Source organism: Bufo gargarizans, chromosome 1 (genome assembly GCF_014858855.1).
Source record: "Bufo gargarizans isolate SCDJY-AF-19 chromosome 1, ASM1485885v1, whole genome shotgun sequence".
NCBI classification, from domain to species: domain Eukaryota; kingdom Metazoa; phylum Chordata; class Amphibia; order Anura; family Bufonidae; genus Bufo; species Bufo gargarizans.
In genome coordinates, this window is record NC_058080.1 from 665,230,834 (window position 1) to 665,247,910 (window position 17,077).

Sequence of the window (17,077 nt, forward strand, 5' to 3'; positions counted from 1 at the left end):
AGTGCAAAGGGTGCGGCAATTGCAGAAAGATCAGAGCCTCTAGGTGTAATGGTAACGCCCCCTTTGCTCCTAGAGGCTCATTTGCATATATTAAAACATAATTTTTCTCAAAAATGACGACACATATGAACATGGGACCAACACAGATGCATTCAGCTACAAAAGCACACCTGTAAGGCTACTTTCACACTAGCGTTCGTCGGTCCGCTCGTGAGCTCCGTTTGAAGGAGCTCACGAGCGGACCCGAACGCCTCCGTCCAGCCCTGATGCAGTCTGAATGGAGCGGATCCGCTCAGACTGCATCAGTCTGGCGGCGTTCAGGCTCCTATTAGGCTACTTTCACACTTGCGTTCGGGGCTCTGCTTGTGAGTTCCGTTTGAAGGCTCTCACAAGCGGCCCCGAACGGATCCGTCCAGCCCTAATGCATTCTGTGTGGATGCGGATCCTCTCAGAATGCATCAGTCTGGCTCCGTCTGTCCTCCTCTCCGCTCAGCAGGCGGACACCTGAATGCTGCTTGCAGCGTTCAGCTGTCCGCCTGGCCGTGCGGAGGCGAGCGGATCCGTTCAGACTTACAATGTAAGTCAATGGGAACGGATCCGCTTGAAGATGACACACTATGGCTCAATCTTCAAGCGGATCCGTCCCCCATTGACTTTACATTGAAAGTCTGAACGGATCCGCTCAGGCTACTTTCACACTTAGAATTTTTTCTAAGTTATTAATGCAGACGGATCCGTACTGAACGGAGCCTCCGTCTGCATTAATATGATCGGATCCGTTCAGAACGGATCCGATCGAACGCTAGTGTGAAAGTAGCCTAACAGGTCAGCCAGTGGCATAGGTACAAATCTGCTGAGAGTTGCCCTTTAAATGGTCATTGATGTAACGCATGGAAATGCCATGATGGCTCTCAGCCCTGGCACGTAGAGGGCTGCATCTCGGTCAGAACCCCTCTATGATGTCCATGTGCTCTAATAGCGTTTATGGACAGGGGTTATTGTCATGAGCTAACCCCTTTTAATGGGCTGAATAATGTGTATTATAACACTTCTCAATTGACAGAGGAAAAAAAATTATTTAAAAAAGTTGACCTGTTAACACAAGTGTCCAAAAAACTGGTACTTTTCTGCCATGTTGTCCAAACTGCATTTTTTTCCCCTACAAAGTTACATCTGCCTGCAGCAGCCAAGATGGAGCATTCCCATGTAAACTTCCATCCTATTTGTTGTCACTTTTTTCCTTACACCTCGATTCCTGACTACACGCTCACGGTGCACGTTACACGCGGAAAACCCGCAGCACAAGACAATGATCATTTCAAATTGTAATCTACTTTGTGCGGAAATTTTCTGTGCAAAAATGGATCTGTGGTGGACTTTGAAATCTGCAGAATGTCAACTGTGCAGACTTTCAGTCCAGCTTTCGCCAGGGCAAAATCTGGAGCAAATCCACAAAGAAAAAAAAAGAAAAAAAAACAAAAAAAAAAAAAACGCAACAACAAATTCTGCATGTAACGCAAGCGGATTTTGGAGTGGTTTTGTGTGGAAACCCAAAGAAAATCTGCGTCACCTACACTGCTGTGTGCTTGTACCTCAACACGGAGGTGTCTATCCCATGTTCCTTGCACGTGCTGAAGACAGATGCGCGGCAGCGGCACAAACAGACGGCTCTAGTATCAGCTCCCAGGTGACTGCCGGAGACCAGCTGTTACACACCTGTTTCCCCGTGACTTGCATCATCGCTGCACATACATGGACAAAGCTCGCTTACTTTTTCTATAGCACTTTGTAAATGCTCTCTAACATCTCATGATTTTCATTAGCGGCTTATCTCAAAACATCTGCTGTGATCAGATAGCTCATCATCATCTGATGTGAAAAGTAAGATGTCACTTAGGGCCCATTTACACAGTCAGTATTTGATCAGTACTTGTAAGCCAAAACCAGCTGCTGAAGCTACAGAGAAAAGTATAGTGGAGAGATTTGGGCCTTTTCTGTGCTTCGGACCCTCTCCTGCTTTTGGGTTATAAATACTAATGAAGAATACGGACCAAAGGACAAAATACTGAGTGTGTGAAAGTGGCCTCAGGGTAGAGAACCAACATGCATAGCTTCAGGAGGACAATGGAGGAGACCTATCAAGGCCATACATGACTCATTAACATAGTAACATAATTTATAAGGCTGTCCATCCAGTTCAGCATGTTATCCAGCAAGTTGATCCAGTGGAAGCCAAAAATACCCCTGTGGAGGTAGAAGTCAATTTTCCTCCCTTTAAGGGAAAAAAAAAAAAAAATTCCTTCCCGACTCCAATCAGATAACTCCCTGGATCAACGACCCATCTCTAGTAACTATAACCTGTAGTATTATATTAAACATTACTTATGCTAGTACTACCAGAAAGCTATGCTGGTGTAGAGTTCGGATTCTGGGGCACGTCACTGGACACTAGATCAAGAGTGGCATTTTTAAACACTTGATCTAGTTTACGTACCACAGAAAATTTTCAAACATATTTCCATGCCTCTTAAAAAAATAAAAAAATTGTTGGTGAACCGGGTTTCTCAAGTATCCTGATAATACCCAGGGGGTGCCACATAAACTCCAGTGTTACCAATAAAATTATAGTGGATTACACTATTAGTATCTTGGCGAAAGGTTGCGCCTACTTTACCAGGGAGGAGGGCATAGGATAAAGCTCAAGATACCTATACCACAACCTCCCCCCGCCGAGATCGCTTCACAAGATGTAATGGTAGTTTCCTGGTCCCCTAAAGGATGACACCGGGGCTCCAATATAAGCAGGAAGTCTTTTATTAGTTCAGCTCGATGCGTTTCGGGAGTAAATCCCTTTTTCAAGAGCATATGCCAGGTACCACTTGGCCAGGAGCACAGAATCAGGGAGCAGGTCACCTCCTATAACGTCCCTAATCTGACCCTGACCCCTAGCTGTATGAGCCGACCCTGATGGTGGGAGGGCTCATAATCGGGAAACGTGACGTTCCTACTAGCAGGGTAAGACAACCTGTTCCTCCTGGATACGGAGGAACGGGAGTCTCACTGGCCAAGCTGCAAGGAAGGGGAGACATATACAGACATATAGATATGGCAGGTGAACAACACTAGTTCCAAACTAACCTGCCAAAGCCTTGCTGACTGGATCCCATGCACCAGGTATTGCTGTCCACACAAACACTAAGGAGACAGAACACAGGACATCTATAGCTGTAAATAAACATAGAAAGGAACACATCAACTAGACATCCTATATGGGTTTTTATGACCACAAGGGTGGCCCTCACTGGCAGATGGAATAGGATACCAGGAGGATGACTCCAGCAACATGCCTGGAGTACCCCTCAGACTTCTGATCTCCACAGAGGTTTTATAGCCCAAAGTGGCCACACCCAGACAGAAAAACACAGGAAAGGGAGTTAACCCTTCCAACACAAACCAAGGGAGTGAAACCACTTAAAGGGGAATACACACACAAGTATCACACTGCAGCTGTTACCGCCGGCAACGACATGCGTGGCAACCATGTCCTGGAAACAGCCAGAAGGCCGAGACACTGCCACCACGTGCACACCAAACGGATAAAAGGCACACCTATAAAGACAAGTTGCCGAGCCAAGCTGCCCAGCAACAGCTCAGGCTGCTATACTGCCAAATGTAACAATGTTGCCAGCGGCAACCACATGTGAGGCAACAGACAAGCAGCCCTCACCATGTGGTTGACAACACCACCAAACCGCAGGCAACCGCATGCGGATCAGGAGTCACGACCATAACCATGGTTGTGACACCTCCTCCCCAGTAAAGTAAGTGCAACCTTTCGCCAAGATACTAATAGTGTAATACACTATAATTTTATTGGTAACACTGGAGTTTGTGGCGCCCCCTGGGTATTATCAGGATACCTGAGAAACCCGGTTCACCAACAATTTTAAATTTTATTTTCACCTCAGTCCACCAGTGGGTACCAAATTCCTTCTCCCCCTTTTTTAGGGGGGTTTGGGGAGCTGCCTATTTTTCTCCAATATTTTTCTCCACTAATCTTTAGAAGTTTTTTCTGTCCTCCTTCCACACCATTCTCTGGCCATCCCTTGGCGCCTTTTTTGTACATCCGTGCAGAATACTCTGTCTCCTTTTTTTTCTCACATTGTCCCAACCTAGGGAGGTTGTCAAGCAATTGGCAAAGGGACTGCAGACGTGCACAAGAGGTGGTGTGTACTGGTGCCTGCATGCGCCGCACCCCTCCTTGTGCAGGCACCACCAATGAACCCAGAAGAAACCCAGGATCTTCCAGGAGGTCTCTCTCTTTTTGGGAGACTCCTATTTCTCAGAGAGTACATATTCTACGCCTAAGGGCGCACTCACACGACCGTATGCGTTTTTGCAGAACGGACATTTTTTTGTGGACCCATTGAAATGAATGGGTCCGCATCTGTTCCGCAAAATATGCGGATTGGCTGCGGAGCAAACATACAGTCGTGTGAAGGGGGCCTAACTTAGCGCTATAGCAGCCAAACTGTTCCTTCAAGAACGAAGCATGTCTGTAAGGTGGTCAACCCTAGAAGAAAGGCAGGTCCCTTCACTTTGCCAACACTACACTCATCATTGAAAAAGTAGGGTATGTTCACATGTAGCAGACATGCTGAGCATTTTGCCCCGCAAAATCACATGCAGAAAGTCTGTTTTTCAAGTCTCATCCACATGCTGCAAAAGAATAAAAAAAAAAAAAAAAAAAAAAAAAAAAAAAAAAAAAAGAAATAAATCACACCGTAAATTGACCAGGGGTGCAGATTATAAATCCACAGCATGCCAATTTATGCTGCAAATTTTCACCCTTTGCAACTCATGACGTCCATTTCATGGCAGAAATCCACAAGGAATCTGTAGATTTTGCGGTGGATTCCAAAGCAGAAAACCTGCAATAGTATTTAAATTCTCCCCATGTTGGCTGTACCCTTAGGCTACTTTAACATTAGTATATATAGTCTGTGAAATACGCTGACTGCATTATGAGAGAGCAGTTCATCAGATCCAAGACCTAGCAGGAACACACAGCATTATAAATCACTATAGTGCTGTTCGTTTGTGTCACAGGAGCCTCACGGACAAACATGCAGTGTGTTTCACAGTCTGAACAGGCTTGTGTGAAATTAGCCTTAGACAACTAGGATCAGGGGATGCTTCAAATATCAGTGGGTGCTCCTATCAAATCAGCCCTGTGTTTGGACACAAGTGGCAGACTGTCAAAATTTTTAATTAATTTTACTGTATGCTGTGCAGTCACCTGCTGACTATCCGTCACGTACGACTCATCTGGGAAATGACATGTTAGCAGGTCTGGTCATTAGCGCTCGGGTATTATAGCGTCTATCTTGGAGAAGGAAGTCAGTCAGGATAAGACGTTCAGGAGGAAAGCGGATTTAGAACTACAGTCAGATGGAAGGATGACGCACGAGCTGGAGACTGGTAATATATGTAGTACAGAAACTAACGCCTGGGGTTTCTCACTCTAATGCTTGCGTCTGACCCAGATAACGTGTGAATCAGCGTCTCCTCTACTGGCATCTACTGCGCCAAATGCTGTAGATATAGATGGCTTTGAACCTTCATAAGCAGGATGGTGGCTCAATAGTCGTAGAATTTTAGATGATAAAAGTAGGTTACATGTACGGCTGATTGGAGCACATACCCGTTCTAGAATGGTCCTTAGTATTGGGTCTCTGCACATGAGTGCGGGTGAACGCAGATAAGGTCCGAATGACTTTGTGCTTTTCTGCACCGTATCCGCACCAAAGTCCGTAATGTCTAACAAGTTTTTGGTGTGGAATTGATTCCGTACATTGAAAAGGGTGAAATGCGCAGCTAAAACCGCAAACATAATTGACACACTATTAAATTTGAAAACCGCAATGCAGGAAACAACCCACTAAGCGTACATGAGATTTGTGTATTCTCATGCTCGTTGCTGGTACTATACTGCGCTGTGGGTTTTCCACATGGGAATCCGCATATAAAAACCACCCTTATTGTGCATGTGACCTTAGGGTGCAGATTTCCGGATCTAGACTTCAGACAGATGCCACTGTATAAGCATATCGTGGCACGTGGCACCCACAGGCGGCATACATTGGGTCAGGTGATGGGCGCCTGTGTAACATATGCCAAAAGCTTCCCGATGCAAATGCTGAGTGAATGCAACACAGTCACTCTATCTTTAAGGGGTTGTCCACTTTTTTTTTTCTGCCCCACCCAGTGGGACCTGTGAAAGGTACCAGGCTGATCTGCTCCCCGGTTCCCTGGCGGTCTTCCGGTCCCTACATGTAAAGGCCTGGCACAGACAGGGCTACTTGGGCCGCTGCAGCCAGTGTCTGGAATCAGCAGCGACTTGTCCCAAAGCAGCACGTCACTGCTGGGTCACGTGCTGCATAGGGGGATGTCACTGAGGGTAGCCATTGGCTACAGCGGCACACGTGTCCCTGTCCAGGCTCAAAGTTTACATGTGGGGACCAGACGTAAAAACATGGACCCGGAACCAATTATAGGTGACAGTTAAGTACAGCCCCGTTCACAGGTCCCACTGGGTGTGTATATGGGTGGTATAATAAAAAATAAAAATAAAAATATAATAAATAATAATAATAATAATAATAATAATAATGTATACTGAGTGTATGTATCTTTATTTCCTTTTTTTTTTCTCTCAAAACACTGCTCAAACGGGCACTAGAGCTTCTCATTACGACACCGAAAGCTTGCCTGGTGTCATTTGCACAATTACGGCAGCATGTGTACATTGAGTAACCTCTGACTCAGGGGCACATGTTCAATGTGAGTCACAGGACGGCAAATCAGCAGAAATAGTGTCGTGGCCGGATTACAGGAAGCCGCTGCTCCTTCTCTACACCCTCTGCAGATTACATGCACCCTGCATTAGTCACACGCGGAATAAAGCCCAAGAACAATGAATGGAGGACGAGGAAAGATCTGACCAGTGACACAGGAATGTGGTTAACTCATCAGCAAGGGGAATCCTACAGCAAACATACGTCCCCCTCAGCATAGTATTGTGGTTGACTCAATTACACACCAGTGTGCGCTGGGATTACACCGAGTGTTTTGGGGTGAGCACCATTATAGATGGGGAGACCGTGCGCTGTCATATATATCAAACTCTCAGTCCTATTGTATCACTGACATAACATTGTCCTGTTGTCAAATGCACCGACAGCTGCTGGATAAGGACTACAAATGACCAAAACCTTAAAAGGGTTTCTGTCATCAGAAAAATCGTTATGTAGCTGGCTGACATTAGCGATGTGCTAATGACAGAAGAACATACCTATGACTTCTATCTCCCTGCCTGCCGCCGTTCGCGCTAAGTAAGGACTTTTATAAATATGCAAATTAGCCTCTAGGTGCTAGTGGGGCGTTGCTGCAGCGCCTAGAGGCTCCGTCCTCTCACCGTTTGGCACGCCCTTGTATAGGTGATTGACATCCTCGGTCTCCTCCGTACCGCGGAAATCCCGCGCCTTTGCCATCCATTTTAGTATTAGGCGCAGTTAGTGAAAGACTGCAGCAGGCGAGCGTCCTTCACTCACTGCGCCTGCGCCTAATACTAAAATGGACAGCGCGGGATTTGCGGGGCACGGAGGAGACCGAGGAGGTCAATCACCTTTACAAGGGCGTGTCAAACGGTGAGAGGAGCCTCTAGGCGCTGCAGCAACGCCCCACTAGCACCTAGAGGCTTATTTGCATATTATAAAAGTCATTATTCAGCGCGAACGGCGGCAGGCAGGGAGATATGTCATACAGTTATGTGCTGCTGTCATTAGCACATCGCTAATGTCAGCCAGCTACATAACGATTTTTCTGATGACAGAAACCCCTTAAAAGGGAACCTGTCAACAACTTTATGCTGACCTCACTGAGAGCAGCATTAAATAGTGACAGAAATGCTGATCTCAGCGGTCTGTCAGTCATGAGCTAAAGGTAAGTGGTTTCTGAGAACCAGCATCATAATCACTGCAGCCCGAGCCTGGAAAAGAGTCAGATCTACCTGAGAAGAGTCCTGGTTATTCCTAATCTCCTCCTCTCTCCCCATCTGCTGATGACTGGCAGTTCTCTCGTAGAGAGAAAGGGAGAAAACTAGGTAGAAGCCTGTCAGTCATCAGCAGGTGGGCAGGAGAGCAGGACTTCATGACTAACCAGGACTCTTCTCAGGTGGCCGGGACTCTTTTCCAGGCCCAGTCTGCAATGATTGTGATGTTGGTTCTCGGCAACCACTTACTTTAAACTCAGTAATGACAGACCGCTGAAATCCACCCACCTGTCTCTACTTTATTCTGCCGTTAGTGTGGACATCATAAAGTTGATGACAGGTTCCATTTAAGGTCCCTTTAGACAGGACAATTTAGCAGACGATTGTCGGTAAGCAGGCGTTCCCTGCTAGTCAGTGGAGGAGACCCCTGCATGCGAATGCAGCAATCTCCTCCTCAGTAGGGGGAGGAGGGATCACTAATGCCGTTGCTCGTCCCCATACAGAACTGTTCGCCAGCAGCAGAGCTCATTTAGATGGAACGACCTCCTGCCGGCAAACAATTTAGGTGACCGCACAAAATATGCGATTACCCAATGAACAAGCTTTCACTCGTTCACTGAATAATCAGCACCACCTTTACTCTGGCAGATAATCCCTAACGAGCATTCCTATGAACGCTTGTGAGCGATTATCTGGATGATTCTTGGCCACTGTAAAGGGCCTAGCAGGCGAACAGAGCGGCACATAGAAAAAATAATAAGTGCTGTAACATGACTTCAGTATGCCCTACACAGCCAGCTATTTATATGAGAACGTCCAGACCGGTGAAAGGTCCTCTAAGACAGATGCACACCAAGATAGCCATATAAGAGATGCTGTATCTCAAAGGACAGCCATGGCATCACAAACTGGTTCTGCAGTAGCCCCTTCTGCAACCACCTACTTGAAACAGGACTAGACTGATTCGGTCCATTTCCTCATTTGCCACTGACCACTCCTCATTGCCAGGAGTAAGATCTGCCTTGGTAGAAATTGGGCCTACTGCCATCATGTATAGAGCAGAGAAACAGAGGACCAACCCCAGGTGTCATAAGCAACCATTTCCGTCTGGTATTCATAGGGGTAACAATGACCAGACTTCAGTCTATCTAGGACATTGTGGAACCAGTCCTACTGGCTTTTTGGAATCAGAAGTCATGATGTTCAAACAAGGTAATGTCCACCCACACACTGCCTGTCCTACACAACATGCTCTTCGGGGTATTCAACAGATCCCCTGGCCAGCTCGATCTCCACATCTCCCCCCCCCCCCCCCCATCAAGAATGTCTGGGACTTCAGGGGGCAATGGATCTCCCATGTACAACAGCCTACAACCACCTTGGTTGAACTACAGGTCCAAGTTGATAGGGCTTAGGCTACTTTCACACTAGCGTTCGTCGGTCCGCTCGTGAGCTCCGTTTGAAGGGGCTCACGAGCGGACCCGAACGCAGCCGTCCAGCCCTGATGCAGTCTGAATGGAGCGGATCCGCTCAGACTGCATCAGTCTGGCGGCGTTCAGCCTCCGCTCCGCTGCAAGCAGCGTTCAGCTGTCCGCCTGTCCATGCGGAGGCGTGCGGATCCGTCCAGACTTACAATGTAAAGTCAATGGGGACGGATCCGTTTGAAGATGCCACAATATGGCTCAATCTTCAGGCGGATCCGTCCCCCATTGACTTTACATTGAAAGTCTGGACGGATCCGTACGAGGCTATTTTCACACTTAGCTGTTATATGCTAAAATAATGCAGACGGATCCGTTCTGAACGGAGCCTCCGTCTGCATTATTATGATCGGATCCGTTCAGAACGGATCCGATCGAACGCTAGTGTGAAAGTAGCCTTAGAAGGACACATCACAGGAGGATATTCAGCATCTGTATGACAATTACCCCACTAGAGTGGCAGCCTGTATCAGAGCAACAGGAGATGCCACCCAGTATTAATGTGACCCATATAGCCTACTGCAGAACCCAAAATAAAAGGGGAAACAGATGCTCCAGGATTGTTATTACATGGGGAGCGCACATAGTTACTAAAACAGACATGTCAGGAGAGGTGACGGGTCCTCTTTAACTCATTAAACACAGATTGTTTATTTAGTGCACATTGATAATAGCCATGCTGTTGTGCTGGTTAGGCTACTTTCACACTAGCGTTCGATCGGATCCGTTCTGAACGGATCCGCTCATATTAATGCAGACGGAGGCTCCGTTCAGAACGGATCCGTCTGCATTATATTGGCAAAAAATGGCTAAGTGTGAAATTAGCCTGAGCGGATCCGTCCAGACTTCTACATTGAAAGTCAATGGGGGACGGATCTGTTTGAAGATGCCACAATATGGCTCAATCTTCAAACGGATCCGTCCCCATTGACTTACATTGTAAGTCTGGACGGATCCGCACGCCTCCGCACGGCCAGGCGGACACCCGAACACTGCAAGCAGCGTTCAGGTGTCCGCCTGCTGAGCGGAGCCTGAACGCCGCCAGACTGATGCATTCTGAGCGGATCCGCATCCATTCAGACTGCATCAGGGCTGGACGGAAGCGTTCGGGTCCGCTCGTGAGCCCCTTCAAACGGAGCTCACGAGCGGACAGCCGAACGCTAGTGTGAAACTAGCCTTACCCTGTGGCAATTATATAATCAAACTGTCTAACGAGGTAACAGAATGACTCTGCATGGTTCTCAACACATTAACTGCACCGCGTGGTTGGTCCCTTATAACCCTGTGCATGGTTTACAGTACACGTAGTCGGCGCCATGTTCTCGTAGCCTTATAACCCTGTGCATGGTTCTCAGTACACGTCGTCTGTGCCATGTTCTCATAGCCTCATAACCCTGTGCATGGTTTACAGTACACGTCGTGTGCGCCATGTTCTCGTAGCCTGATAACCCTGTGCATGGTTTACAGTACATGTCGTGTGCGCCATGTTCTCGTAGCCTTATAACCCTGTGCATGGTTCTTAGTACACGTTGTCTGCGCTGCGTGGTCGGACACTTATAGGAGGTTTCCATCTTATTTGTTTGCATGTAAACGTTCTGCTGATGTGTTCTGGCCGTTACAACTGGGCTCATACTGTTGAAACTCACTAAACCTGTAAATAGCTATCCTCAGCAGAACTGGCTGGTGGGGATTTAGTGTCTGTAGCGGATTATACAGATTAGAGAGATTAGCAGAATTTAAAATCGATAAGACTACTCCTGTAAATGATCACAACCCTGAAACAACAAGGGTACAAAATAATAAAAGCACATTATTTAACAGTAAAGCAAATTGCCTTACAAAAGCCATTCACATCAATTTTACAACTTTCACACTGTTGGTGTCATACCAGTCAGGGCACTGTGGCATACCAACTCATTCCAGACAATCATTTTTTGATTTCTGAACAGAATAACTATAGGTCCAGTCGCCATCACGTTAGTGAAGCACACTTAGCATGTCGGACTCCATCAGACTGGACACACCAATAATAAAAAAAGAAAAAAGAAGAAAAAAAAAGAAATAAAGAAAAAAGGGTCCTATGCTTATCTATATAATGATATTCCAGAATTAAAGGAAAATGAACAGTATTCATTTTTTTCTTATTACAATGGAAGCCTATGGGTGACATATCCCACAATATGCCTACACAGTGGGATATGTCACGACTAAGGCCTCATGCACAAGTCCGGGTTCATATATTGGTCCACAAAAATGGTTACCTTCCCGATGCATCTGTATTTTTCTCACTCCTACCAATAGAAAGGAATATTCTTATCTGCAAATACAGAGAAGAATAGGACCTGCTCTATAAGTTGAAAAACGACCACACGGATCCGCCAAAAATACTGATGTGTGCATGGCCCTACAGAGATGAACGGGTCAGTGTGCCATCTACAAAAATTGAAAGCAATACAGCAGCAGCAATATAACACAGCTGCACAATACAAAGGTCAGCGCGCACACAGACATGCACTTTGTCCATCAAGATTCTGAGTTGGATGTAAATCTGCCTGTGGTTAGATGGTGGACAAGCTGCAGCCTGCCCGGTGTACTCTGCCCTCCTCATATAATGCAGCTTATACTGACACGGCAGGAAACCCAAGAACATAATGGCTGGGCTCAGTGCACTGCTCTTCCTGGTACAAGGACGTGCGGTGTATGCCTTGTAATGAACGGTAACACGACACTTTGTAGTTATCGCCCGCGACTCTGTGCCATCACAGAGTTGAGGCGTATTGATTGCTGACATTTTAGAAAGCATTTGTTCCATTACACAAATCTCCGTTGTGTGCGACGCAGGAGGACGCTGCAGATTGCAGATCGATAATTCCTGTGTGTTTGTTTGGAGAAAAAGACCAAGTAAGGACATGGCGGGACACAGAGAAGGACTTCCTGTAAGCGATAGGACAAGCCACAGGGACGGCACAGAGCCTCGTGCATCACTTTGGATGTGCAGGTCGGCCCGTGCTATGCGACTACACACACCATGCAGCGTACAGCTTGAGGTCTCATGCACACAGGCATACTACAGCCCTGTACAAGCTGTATACAGCCTCAGATTATAGCAACCATAAGGCCTCGTGCACATGACCATACCGACAAATCACAGATCCTCAAACGTGCCGTCCGCAATTTATTTGTGGTCCTCATTTTACGGACATATACTATATTTTTGCAAAATGGACAAACAGATGAAGAATGCACACAGAACATCTGCGTTCTTTCCACATGCCCGTTCTGCAAAAAAAAAAAAATAGAACATGTCCTATACCATGGACCGATTGAAGTCAATGGGTACACACAAAAAAATTTAATTAAAAAAAATGATGCAACACAGACATCAACCGCATTTTGAAGACCGCAGAATACATACAGGTGTGTGAATGAGGCCTAGGGAGTGTTTTTTTTCTGTTGGATTCACAAAGAAAGACCAATCAAATTTCGGGGCACTCCCCATCAGATGCCATATGGGAGCATTTTCTAGACAATCCATAACTGCATTATGTCCTCCTTTTCTATAAGGGGATATGTGGATATATTTGGTTTCCATTAAGAGTTTTCCCATTAACCACCCCCCTATGAGAACAGAGTAGGGGTGCATATGTGATCCACGCTCCATTCACTTCTATGGAACTGCCCGAGAGGGGGCTGAGCATTGCGTTTTGGCACTCCCATAAAAGTGAGGAGTGTGGTGGTCACACATGCTCAGGGCTGCTCACTCCATTCCCATAGAGGACTCCGGGACCTCCGTTTACAAGATTAAGGTGGAGGGAGGTATGTCCCAGTGGTCAGACCCCCTTATCCTATAGGAGACTAAATGTTATTGGGAAAGCCTCTTTAAGTTCTACCAATTCTATGTTGATGGGGAAAGAAGGAGTGTGTGGGGGAAAAATTTGGAAAATTGAAAAATAAGCCATTTTCTAAAATGCCGATTCTCAAGAGCCAGCTAGCATACTGCCACGTGATGCAGCCACGAAGTGGTTGAGAAGTTGCTGTGGTGAAGCTAGAACCGTGTGGCCCTGAAAGTCGCACTTATATTCAAGTCATTCATTACAAACCTATTGGTTTTTCCCTGTGTATTGGTAAAGGGGGTTGTCCAAGAATGGCCAGTCTTGTGTCGGTGATGTGGAGGTATATGGCATGTCACTGCTGCAGTCAACCGCTGGGAACAGTGATTGGCTGCAGTGGTCACACGTGGTATCCTGGCATGTCACCACTGCTGCTTATAAACAATGGCAGGAGAAGCGGACCAGCGCCACAGAGAATATTCATTTTTATGGATCTTGGATAACCCTTTAATAGCTAGACAAATGAGCAACTGAAAATTTGCACACCACATCTCTCCATGTACACAGAAAGACAAAGTATGGGAGATGAATGATCGCAGTAACACCTGTGTAAAGGCCTTTCCAACAAGTGCCAATCAGAGTTTTATTGTCAACCTGCAAAATCAGTCTGTGCTAGAAAGGACCTAAGGCCTCGATCACATCTTGCCTGCCGGATCTCTCAGGATCCTCTACTTCACCATTGGATCCCCATTGATTGCCATAAGGTCCGGTGGTGATCCAGCAGCTTGCCAGCACAAATGCCATGTTTAGGCCGGACAAAAACCCATTGCACACAACGTTTTTTTTGTCCGTATATGTGAACATATCCTTCGTAACACTTCAAACAAACTCGTGTCCTAAATCCGCAAAGCAGGGTTACCCTTAGGACCCAGAATTTGCATCCTCGACACGACTGTGTCCTTGTCTCTGTAGGCAACAAGTATGCTTTCTGGGATAGTTAACCGACAGGGCCGAACCCTTCTAAATGTGGTCGCATTCTCCGGAAGAAGCAACTTCTTTTCTTACAACACGAGTTTCTTCTCATCTATCTAATCCCCACCAGACTATCCTGCTCATCCAGTTTGCAGAGCCTTGGGCACACAGCCAAGACTGCTCTTTTTAGACACAGGTTTACACGATGCTCATGAATAAAAATCTGACTGAAGACAAAGTCCACAAGGATCCCATGTTGTCTTCAGAGGAGAAGAAAATCAGGGATTGTCATGTCAAACATCTTGCATCTACTGTAACTACGTGACCATTCACGGCAGTCGCAGCATTCGCAGGAGACCACGGCCGCTCCTTTCATGCCTGACAACCGCCGTCATTAGCAAACACAAAATCCTATTCATCTTCTGTAGAGTTAATATGCCGTCACGTACAATAGTGGACAAAAACATGTGTCGCTCCTCTGTTCTGTAGTCAACAGGTCAAGCCTTTCAGGGCCCCATGCTTGCTTTCATAGCAATTCTACACAGAAAACAGACAACACAATAGGCCCCATGTGAAGGAGCTGCCACCAAGATTTCCGCTATGACGTAAAACACAGGGGAGCGTGCAGGTCCTGTAGACAATACCAGGGATTCCACTTTTATGTTATAAACTGTTATTAAGAGGGGGTTGGGGGCTTGAAAACATTAAAAGGGGCTTTTCCACCACAACATTTGTGGCATATTGCTGGGATATGCCACAAATGTCAAACAGGAGCAGGCCAAGACCTATCTCCAAAACTAGACTGAAGGTGAGCACATGTGAGGAGCGAGCGGTGAGAAAGCAGCACAAGCATGGGGTCACCTCTCCATTCACAGCTGGGGGACCACCGGAAATAGCCGAGTGGAGCTTGTCCTGCTTTCTCATCACTCACGAACATGGGACCTCTTAAGATAGCCAGGTTCCGTACATGCGCAATTTGTGCTCTCCTTCACCTTGGGGGTCCTATTTGAGATTTGAGGTAGATCCCAAAGATAAGCTACAAGTGTTGAGTTGGGTAAACCCCTTTAAGTTGACCATATTTACCATTAATCCCTCTGATCACTGGCCATTAATGGGGCTGTATTATAATACAAAGTGTGCAAGTAATCCCAGCAGGCGTATATCATTCAACACTGTGTGTTCTTTATTACAGCCAATAAATCATAGTTTTCCAGGACGTGTTTCGGCCCGTTCAGCCTCGACAATAGCAGGCTGTGACGGGCACAAGCCTCCCTAGTATTGCAGATGACGCTAGGGAGGCTCGCCCCCGTCACGGCCAGAACATGTGTCCAGTGAGCAGCCACTTGTGTCTGTTACCAGCTTTACCCTGCTTGTCATGAGCAGCTTCTTTAGCTAGCCAAAATGGGTTTAAAAGGACGGTCCACGTCCCGACTTTAATTCTAAAATATGAGAATGATTTAGATAATAACAATCAAGCTCGGCTTAGAAGAACAGTTTTTAAATTTCCATCTTGGCACAGACACTGGCTGTGCCCAAGAGCGCAAAAGACAACCTCCTGTCCTCACCTGTAAGCTAGAAATGAAAACTGGTTCTCTATACTGACCGGCCTACCTTTCATGTTGGCCAACTACAGGTGATTCTGGCAATCATTAAAAAGTAGATAAGAACATTTGTAATAAGTAGTAATGTATAAAGTCTACTTTGGCACATCAGGAGGTCTCTAAAATTTAATGTGTAATATACACTTAAGAGGGGTATTACCATCACATACAATGGGAGCATACAATGGGGTCCTCCTCCTGCACCTACAACGAGAACGGAGCAGGTAGAGCTGTGGCTGGAAGACCATGGATTTCCTGGGGTCCGTCCACCACCAAGCGCTGCTCCCATAGAAGCGAATGGGAGCGCACCGTGCACGCGTGGCCCCTGCTCCCATTCATTTCTATGGGGCAGACAGAAACAGCTGAGCTCGGCTATTTTCAGAGGCCCCATAGAAATGAATGGAGGGCGGCTGCGCATGCGCCCTCCATTTATTTCCCTGCTCAGTTCTCATTGTAGGTGCAGGTTCCAGAGGTGGGACCCGCACCAATCAGACAATAGGGACATATCCTAGCGATAGGCCCCCATTGTCTGAGATGGCAAAACCCCTTTAAAGGAAATCTGTCACCCCGATTTTGGACTTTTACTTACAATAATACATTAGTACCGCAGATAAGGAGTCGAGATTTTAATTTGCCTACTGCCCCATGTTCCCCCCACTGTCAAATCTGTACTGAAATACAGTCAGGACTGCTGTGCAGTTCTAACATAATGGAGAGGACTCATGTGCGCATGCACAGCAGTCCTGACAATGTATTTCAGTGCAGCTCTGAGTGCTGACAGCAGGGGAATGGGGGGGCAGTAGGAAAATAAAAATAATGATCTGGACTAGTCCAAACTCTGAGGTGACCGATTCTCTGTAATGTATTAGATTTACCTTGTGCAGCTCAATGGAGTCTATCCAGCGCTGTCTGTGGTCCGGATCCTGGGCGCGCAGGTACCACACACTGTCATTAACACTGATATCAAATCGGCACTCGTCAAATTCATGGGGCTGGAAAACAAAATGTGAAGACAAAGCTGTAAATAAGGCAGAATTCACCTTCATCAGCAACTGATCTGTTAATAATGGAAGGGTCTGTATCACAGTTAAGGCCTCTTTACACAGGCCGACTGACCCGACAACTAATCAGCAACCAACC

The 17,077-nt window shown here is 46.5% G+C and overlaps 1 protein-coding gene across 2 annotated transcripts in view; it reads right to left on the reverse strand.

Moving 5' to 3' along the window:
• Positions 1-17,077, reverse strand: part of CERT1 (ceramide transporter 1) — a 73,893-nt gene that overhangs the window by 36,546 nt on the left and 20,270 nt on the right. For both annotated transcript variants that reach the window (XM_044276084.1, XM_044276083.1), the window contains exon 3: positions 16,813-16,929. In XM_044276084.1, the coding sequence (XP_044132019.1) occupies positions 16,813-16,929 (117 nt within the window). The remainder of the gene's footprint in view (positions 1-16,812; positions 16,930-17,077) is intronic.